General features: G+C 33.0%; 1 protein-coding gene across 4 annotated transcripts in view; it reads right to left on the bottom strand.

Moving 5' to 3' along the window:
- Positions 1-318: 318 nt before the first annotated feature.
- LOC114340732 (nephrin) overlaps positions 319-9,337 on the bottom strand; it is a 570,487-nt gene continuing 561,468 nt past the window's right edge. For all 4 annotated transcript variants that reach the window (XM_028291502.2, XM_050661988.1, XM_050661987.1 and 1 more), the window contains exon 17: positions 319-5,933. In XM_028291502.2, coding sequence (XP_028147303.1) covers positions 5,587-5,933 — 347 coding nt within the window. In that variant the 3' untranslated portion in view covers positions 319-5,586. The remainder of the gene's footprint in view (positions 5,934-9,337) is intronic.

Here is a 9,337-nt window from a genome sequence, read left to right as displayed (position 1 = left end):
AGTTGTTTCCATTTGTTTCCGACGACCTCTTTAAATTTCTTGAGCAGATGAAATGTATCGCGTCTCTTTTCATATTGTTCAATTGCTGTTCTGCTTGATTATTGCGTGGATCCTCTTATATTCATTTTTATCTTTATTTCCCACTTTCTTCTTTGCCTCACGAGTTCCAGTATTTCTGCACTGATCCACCCTTGTTTTCTTCTTGTTTTTGCTATATTGATAATAAAGAATTATTTAAATATTGAAATTATAAACCCAAAGCATCTGGTTCTTACAGTTTCTTAGGTAAAAAAATAAAATAAAAATAAAACAAAAACAGAACTGAAACATAACTATTTATTCCTAAAAATTAAAATAAAATAAAAGACAATGAAGAAATGTACAAAATAACAAAGTTAAAAAAAATGAAACATGAGAATTTCCTAGTAACATACAAAGTATTAAAAATAAAAAGTACGTAAGACCTCTCGTCGCAATTTCTTTGCCTAAGAAATTAATTTATACAAGAAATAATAACACTTTGGTTGATCATTTGGACTAGTAAATTATTTTTTGATTAAATAAAACTTAACTATGTACACAACTTTAAAAAGAATGTATTATTATAAGGGAAAATCAATATTGCACCAGAGTTCATTACGTCTAGGGGCTCTCAAGACTATTAGGAATGAAGGAATATATCTTCATTCGCTTTGGGGAGGATCTTTGAAGGACTTTTTGAAATACATAACTAGGTTACTATCAAAATAAAACAAGAATTAAGAATGTATAAACATTCTCAATTTCTTTGCAAAACGAAAATGCAGCAGCTGCATAATACTCTGGTTAAAGCGGAGAGTGCAGGAAAAGTCTATACCGGTTTCGGAGATCTTTTTCCCCTCATCAGTAAACCCATATCCTCTTCTCTCCGCTTTAACCATTTACCATAGCTTAGGGCCTTCCCGAATTGCAAAGAAAGAAATGTCACGGATGAACTAGGGCCATCTACCGGAAAACAAACTAAGTTATCAATCGAAGTAGCGCAGAAAACGACAATAAATATCGCCTCCGTACCACCAGATTGACAACAGGTGGAATACTTTCTTTGGTTACACCTCCTGAGACTTTTACAATTTATAGGTCATACAGGTGCCGAGAAAATTAATTCTTAATATGACTTATAAATTGTAACAATCTCAGGAGGTGTAACCAAAGAAAGTATTCCACCTGTTGTCAATCTGGTGGTACGGAGGCGATATTTATTGTCGTTTTCTGCGCTACTTCGATTGATAACTTAGTTTGTTTTCCGGTAGATGGCCCTAGTTCATCCGTGACATTTCTTTCTTTGCAATTCGGGAAGGCCCTAAGCTATGGTAAATGGTTAAAGCGGAGAGAAGAGGATATGGGTTTACTGATGAGGGGAAAAAGATCTCCGAAACCGGTATAGACTCTTCCTGCACTCTCCGCTTTAACCAGAGTATTATGCAGCTGCTGCATTTTCGTTTTGCAAAGAAATTGAGAATGTTTATACATTTTTAATTCATTTACTCTTTTGAGTATTAAGGAATCTTTCTTGTTGGAGCTTTACCATGCTGAGTAGATGAGTTGTGAATTATTTAAAATTCTCTCATCTTAATTTTCTCGGCACCTGTATGACTTATAAATTGTAAAAGTCTCAGGAGGTGTAACCAAAGAAAGTATTCCACCTGTTGTCAATCTGGTGGTACGGAGGCGATATTTATTGTCGTTTTCTGCGCTACTTCGATTGATAACTTAGTTTGTCAAGAATTAAGAATTAATTAACGAGCATGTAAAAGCTAAAGACAAATTCGGTAACACTAGTTCAATTAATCGTGATTATTAATTTAAGACACCGAAAATGTATGGAAAATTCATAAACAATTACAGCCTTCTACAGCTAATTATTAAAGAAATAATCCGATGAAAACGAGCAGGTAATAAAGGGTGTTAACCGGTACCGGTAAGATAGGAAAATGTTCTTACTCCCAGAAGTCAATATTTTTCACTTTATTAGTTCTATGTAATTAAAAAATAAGACTCAATTTTAGACCGCCACCCCTCACCCAAACCTCAAAAATGCCATTTTTTTCTTTTTTACTATTTTTTAATTGTCTTTCAATAAATTTAAGAATTTTAGAAAATAAATAGGAAAGAGTTCCTCTCATTGGCTGTATACCATAATCAAAAATTACTAAGGAAGTAAAAAATCTTCTCTTGTAGGTAGATGGTATATAATTTATTAAAATTTTCTAAAAAAATAAAAGTTTGACTTAAAGTGGGTACATCACTAGTACAAAACAAACGTTTTCGGACTAATCAGTCCATCATCAGGTTAAAAACTTCAGATCCAAAGTAGTTGGAACTAGCTACATAGGTAGGTCGAATGACCTTACCAGTATAAAAATTAAGCCATTTCGGCTACATCGATGGCGACAATAAGTCGATGTTATAAGAATACAATGTAATTAGACTATAATGGAGTCTTCATCTTGGCTTCAAACTGGCTTCAGTCTGTCAGTTTGAAGCCAAGTATAAAAATTAAGCCATTTCGGCTACATCGATGGCGACAATAAGTCGATGTTATAAGAATACAATGTAATTAGACTATAATGGAGTCTTCATCTTGGCTTCAAACTGGCTTCAGTCTGTCAGTTTGAAGCCAAGATCTTCATCTTGGCTTCAAACTGACAGACTGAAGCCAGTTTGAAGCCAAGATGAAGACTCCATTATAGTCTAATTACATTGTATTCTTATAACATCGACTTATTGTCGCCATCGATGTAGCCGAAATGGCTTAATTTTTATACTGGCAATGTCATTCGACCTACCTATGTAGCTAATAGTTCCAACTACTTTGGATCTGAAGTTTTTAACCTGATGATGGACTGATTAGTCCGAAAACGTTTGTTTTGTACTAGTTATGTACCCACTTTAAGTCCAACTTGGATCTTTTTTTAGAAAATTTTAATAAATTAGAAGAGAACCTACCTACAAGAAAAGATTCTTACTTCCTTAGTAATTTCAGAAAATTCACAGACATAGTAGTTGAGGTTTTTACAAAACTTGTTTATTTTTTTATCGACTCTAGGTTCAGTGTACAGGCTACAGTGAACATCAAAATGATTTTTTTTTGAAAAAGCGTAGGTATAACTTTTATTGGAAAATGGCTGCAGGTTTAATTTTTATTTTATTTTGTGTACATATTTTATCAAAAAGTATATTTCTGATTTTCGTGACCGTCATTGCTTCGCCGAAATAAATTCTGTACGTAGGTAGGTATATATAAATAGTATAGGATGCACGCAACCCGTATATAATATAGGTATAGCACTTCTATTTGGATGGGGAAAAAGCACTGAACTCGCGACCGTCATCGCTTCGGCGAGATATTAGTAATTTATATACTATAGGTTGAATTATATGAATTCTTAGAGAGAATTATATGAATTCTTTCTTTAACTAATTTTCCATTAGCCAATTGTCCAGTTAAATGCTAGATAGACGGAAATCATATTGATCAACAGCTTTAGACAAAAAGAGATGCAATTAACAAACCAAGAAAGCTGCACATTTAAACAATTTATGTTGATTCTGCATTCCGCTTCATTCTTCATTCCTAAAGACACCTTAAGAAGTTATGAACACTCGTGCAATTTTGGTTGCATTGTATTCACAAAACAGGTTTAAAATGTTATCTTGTTAACAAAAGTTAAATAAATTTACATATTTAGATCACATTAGTTAGAACTATCTAGAACTGATTATCAGTTAGCAAAAATATTTCGGTCCAATGGCCGAAAATGAGGCAGTTTCACTCAAAGGACTCCATCTTGATTTTTAATTTTGATATTATTGTTAGGTATTGTTATCAGCTTTTGATTGTTTATTAGTAAACTTCAAAAACCAAGATTTAACTATCAGTCTACTTTCCTTTGAGGAAAAAATAGCCACAAAAACATTTAGTCAGGCATAATAAAAAACACTGAATGCAATTAGAAAATATTTCAATACAAACAAAAAACTATATCCACTATCTTCCTTTTACTCATAGACACAATAAGAATCTTATTAGGTCTATGCATTTAGTACGATATACATCTTTACCTGATGACACGTGACACATTACAGTTGGCATATGAATGATGACGTCACATGCGCAATGAATAATTACAGATAAACATTTAGTCCATTGAAAAGTTATATTAGGGTTGCTTCCAGCCGCCTTTTTGGAAAAAGGGATGCAAAAAGTTATGGCACTGTATCTCGTAACATAGTAACCCTTCAGAATACTTTAAGGGACATGCAACAGCAGTTCATCATGTTCAGTATCAGAAGATCTAGAGATAGGTTTTGATTGTGTGCACAATTGCTTTATTTGCGCAGAAACATTCCAAGAGTCATTTGTGTCAAATCCGATAAAGGAGGATTTGTCAGGTACGTAATGATAAGGACAAAAAGATTGCTCGAAACAACGGAGGTGAAACCCTTCGAAAAATGGACGGTAAAAGGTGGAGGACATTAATTACTGGGAAAGAAATAGAAGAGTAGAATTAAATGACTACATAAGCCAAATGACAACAAATATAGAGTAGTAAGGACGGCAAGAGACATTTCCCCAATAGTAACACGATCAGTGGGAAGACCACGAAAACGATGGAACGACAACTTGCTAGAGGCACATTGAAAAAACAGACAGAGTCATGTCTTTACAAAAAGAAGAAAAACCTCGGAACGCCGTTAAAGCCAGATTAAATATTGGTTTTATACAAACTTGCAGTGATAATTTTTCGTTGAAAATCCATTTATAATATTGCTCTGATGTCATTTTATCGTAAAATGATCAAAAAAGTTACAAGGCTCAATAGAAAATTTCTTCAAAAATTTTTAGGTAAGTATTTTTGTTCATATTTTTTTTACGATAAAAAGTAATAGGTGGCAATAATGTCTTATACAATTGTCTTTGGGGTACTAGTTTATGAGATACAGCGCGAAAACTCTTTGCACCACTTTTTCCAAGATGGAGACTAAAGGTGGCGACCTCACAAACTTGAACTTGAGCTTATATATTTACCCCCTTAATAAATAAAAAAATTAAATTGCGCCCTCTGGAAAATGCAGGCTAAGGTCAAAAAACTATAACGTTTCAATGGACTAATTGGAAAAATATGTCAACACAGGCATTAAACACAAAAGCTTGAAAATGCCTATATCCAAAACTAAACCAATCATTACTGAAAAGAAACAAATAAAAATTCTAGTAAAACCAATAAAAAGAAACAAAACTTAACATTTTATACTTAATCAAATCATCAATTTGTTATCACTTTTGATTTAAATCCTGTAACATATTGTCGCGCTCTCTCAAACCGCGATTGAGAAATGCGCGCGCATACTGAAATATTTTCTACCTTCATAATCGTCTTTACACACTATTGCAATGATATTAATTTTCAAAATCACATGAATTGAGTATTTATCAGTTTTTTATCATTATATACACACCAGTCTTTGCTCATTTTAAAAAGTATTGGACAACACTCGCAATAAAAACGAACTTTACAAAACATACAAAATTTCCTCCTGATCTCAGACAAGATGGCCCTCCTGTTCGTTCACGCCGTAACCGTTACCGAAACTAGTGAGCTCGCGTTTCTGAGACAAGCTCTGAGCTTGCAGGATTTGGTTATTCTGGCTCGTGTTGTGCAGGACGTCTGGAGGTGGTACCCCTCTGGCGTGGCGGAGCAAGGAACCGTTGGAGGGCAAGGGCGGGGTGATGGGTGCGTGCGTGTGCGTCAGATGCGGGTGGGCTGGGATTGGAGGGGGACTCTGGAAGTCCAACGGTGGGGGGTACGATAAGTACCGGTCGGACATGTTGTAGTAGGAGCCGTCGGCTGGTGGGGCTGGGGATGGTGCGCTGACGTATGATGATTTACCTGGAACAATAAGCAAATATCTCAGTACTTTATCCCTATCTAAGAAAAATCGAATCTGTTAAATATTTATGCCGATTCTGTCGGGAATTTATGACAAACAGAATACTCAATTAGACAATATTTAAGGAAAATATTTTATAAATGATACATAATGTAACAAGAATAAAAAACAGCTAAACGCCCTAAAAATGAGTGACGCATACAATATTCCAGCTAAAAAAGAGCTGATATGAATATTTCGTGGCGTCAAAATGTAGTTTCAGTTTGATGGAGAATAAAATTCTAGTTTTATTTTGAAAGATTTTCCATAATATTCTTTAAATTTGAAGCAAAACGCGCCACAAAAGAGTAAGTTTGATTCAGTTTTACTTCAAATTTAGCAAATATTATGGAAAAATCTTTCAAAATAAAACTAGAATTTTATTTTCCATCAAAACGAAAATACATTTTCGCTCCACGTAATATTCATATCAGCTCTTTTGTAGCTGGAATATTGTATGCGCCACTCATTTTTGCGGCGTTTAGCGGTTTTTTATTCTTGTCTCATGAGTTTTTCAGTGTTTTATAAATTAAATGTATGAAGTTGAATGAACTGTTTCTTGATTACACGTTAAGCGTTATAAATGGTCGCCTTTGTCACATTATCTTCCAAATGATCTAGTGGTTACGACATTAAGCTTGTGATAGGACAATCCGAGTTCATATCCCAGCCATCTTAATACTTTTTTTTTTTCAGTATAATTAGTTGTGTCGATCGAATGTACACTAGATTTTATAGGAAGGTAACAGGGTCAGTGCTACGCTTCAACCGCCTATTGTTACCCCTGATTTTACCCAAGGTACTCATTTTTATTCAGGCTGAGTCGACCTGGGGCCATAGACATTTTAAAAACACCGGCGGAAACAAATCACCAGGTGGAAGATTTATTTTACCATGTCTAGATGTTCTCGCCGGCGCTACTTGCGTGGAAGTCTTTTTCTGAGTTGAAATCGGTAAATTCTTTTGCTCTTATAATAAATCTGTTAGCTAGTCTTTGAAGACTCTCTTCATTAAGAGCTTCCAAAATTGCATCGTCTACTAACATAATTTTAATATCATTGTTTCCCCATGTTATAGGTATCCTCTTCCTTTATTGACTCTCTTTATGACTTAATCCATGATAGACCAGGCCGCATCTGTAAAAATATTAGTACATTTGGATGTTGAAAGGTGACTCATACTTTTTTGCAGAAATTGCTTGAAAATGGCTCATATAATAATATTTGAGTTATCCTCCCACTCAAATAGGTCCGGAACATTGTTTAAATAATCAAAATGTCAAAAAATGAAGGAGAAATTCGATTTTTTTCTTCATTTTTTGATTATAATTTTAAAAGTATTCATTTCTGAGAAAAGTTGTACTGACATAAAAGTTGCATAATTAAATTTCTTACAATATTGGATTGGCTAAAAATTTTAAAAATTGTCACCCTTGTTGCAAAATAGCAATAATTTCGAAAAAACCATTAAAAAACAAATGATTAATGTTTACATTACAAAACAAAAAATTAATGTTTATTTAAAAAAAATTCCTGACGCCGTGATAATTAACCGATTTTAATTTTGCAAATTGAAAATGAAAGGTACAGTATTCTTATATATGTAAAAAAAAATTCAACTTGCTATCTGCTTTATTTTCAGTCCTGTAACATTTTGAAAAAATGAATTTTTTTTGCGAAAGCTGGATTGCAAAATTTATTTTGCAAAATCTATTGAACCGATCTTAATTAAATTTACAGTATTGTTTTATTATATCATAGAGTTTTTCTGGGTAAAATATGAAGGTCCTAAGTGTAGCATAAATGGTTGAAAAACGTAAAATTGCGAATACTTGTTTTTTATGGATCTTTCGCAATTATTGCGATTTTGCAACAAGGGTAACAATTTTTAAAATTTTTAACCAATCCTATACTGTAGGAAATTTAATTACGCAACTTTAATGTTAGTGCAACTTTTCTCGAAAGTGAATACTTTTAAAGTTATAATCAAAAAACGAAGAAAAAAATCGAATGTTTCCTTTATTTTTTGACATTTTGATTATTTAAACAATGTTCCGGACCTTTTTGACTGGGAGGATAATTCAATTATTATTATATGAATTATTTCCAAGCAATTTCTGCAAAAAAATATGAGTCGCATCTCAACGTCCAACTCAAAGCAGATGCGCCCTGGACTATTAGTAGATTCAAAAGCATATGGCATAGTCAATCTCTCGATCTTATTCTATTGCCTGCATCTATAGATTCTGTTGTTGTTCAAGTGCAATGACTTAAGTCGTATTGTTTTGATAGACGTGTTCAATTATTTTTATAATATCTAGCGAGATCTCTTTATTATACAAGAGATTTATTGCATCTTTAAGTCCTACTCTGTCAAATGCCTTCTTCTATAATCTACTGGATTTATGGATCTATGGGTTATTAGACGTGTCGGTTTATTGAAGTGCCAGGTTACTGAGATTATACTGTACATAAAGTTGAGTCCGCGAATGTTTACCCGTGCGTCATCATTTAAAGCATACGAAATAAGTCGATGATAAGTCGGAAATTGAAATTTACTAAACGCAACAGCAAGTCACTTACTGTCACTTGCTGTTGCGTTTAGTAAATTTCAATTTCCGACTTATCATCGACTTATTTCGTATGCTTTAAATGATGACGCACGGGTAAAGATTCCCGGACTCAACTGTAAGTACCTACATAAAATTTTCAAGAATCATGAGTTTCGTATTTGATTAGTTACTTAAAAAGAAATGGATCTAAATGGTTACAACGTTGTATTTAATTAGTTTTTTTTTACAAAAGGTTAATATTTGCAAAGAGTAATAAACAATGGTAATAATATTAGATATACGCTATTAATTGTGTACCAACAAATGTTCACAAATATTAGTGAAAAACGATGTGCAGTTAAATAACAATTAAAAATATGTCAATATACAGGGTGTAACAAAAATACAGGTCATAAATTTAATCGCAGATTCTGGGACCAAAAATAGTTTGATTGAACGTAACTTACCTTAGTACAAATGTGCACATGAAAAAAGTTACAGCCCTTTGAAGTTACAAAATGAAAATCGATTTTTTCCAATATATCAAAAACTATTAGAGATCTTTTATTGAAAATACACATGTGGCATTCTTATGGTAGTAGTATCTTAAGAAAAAATTATAGTGAAATTTGGACACCCCATAAAAATTTTATGGGGGTTTTGTTCCTTTAAACCCCCCCAAACTTTTGTGTACGTTCCAATTTAATTATTATTGTAGTACCATTAGTTAAAAACACTATTTTAAAAACTTTTTTGCCTCTTAGTACTTTTTCAAGAAGTCAGTTTTTATCGAGATATTTTGAATATTTGTCA

The sequence above is a fragment of the Diabrotica virgifera genome, chromosome 9, assembly GCF_917563875.1.
Source record: "Diabrotica virgifera virgifera chromosome 9, PGI_DIABVI_V3a".
NCBI classification, from domain to species: Eukaryota; Metazoa; Arthropoda; class Insecta; order Coleoptera; family Chrysomelidae; genus Diabrotica; species Diabrotica virgifera.
Note: the sequence above shows the minus strand (reverse complement) of the source record. Positions and strands in the feature narration are given on the sequence as shown.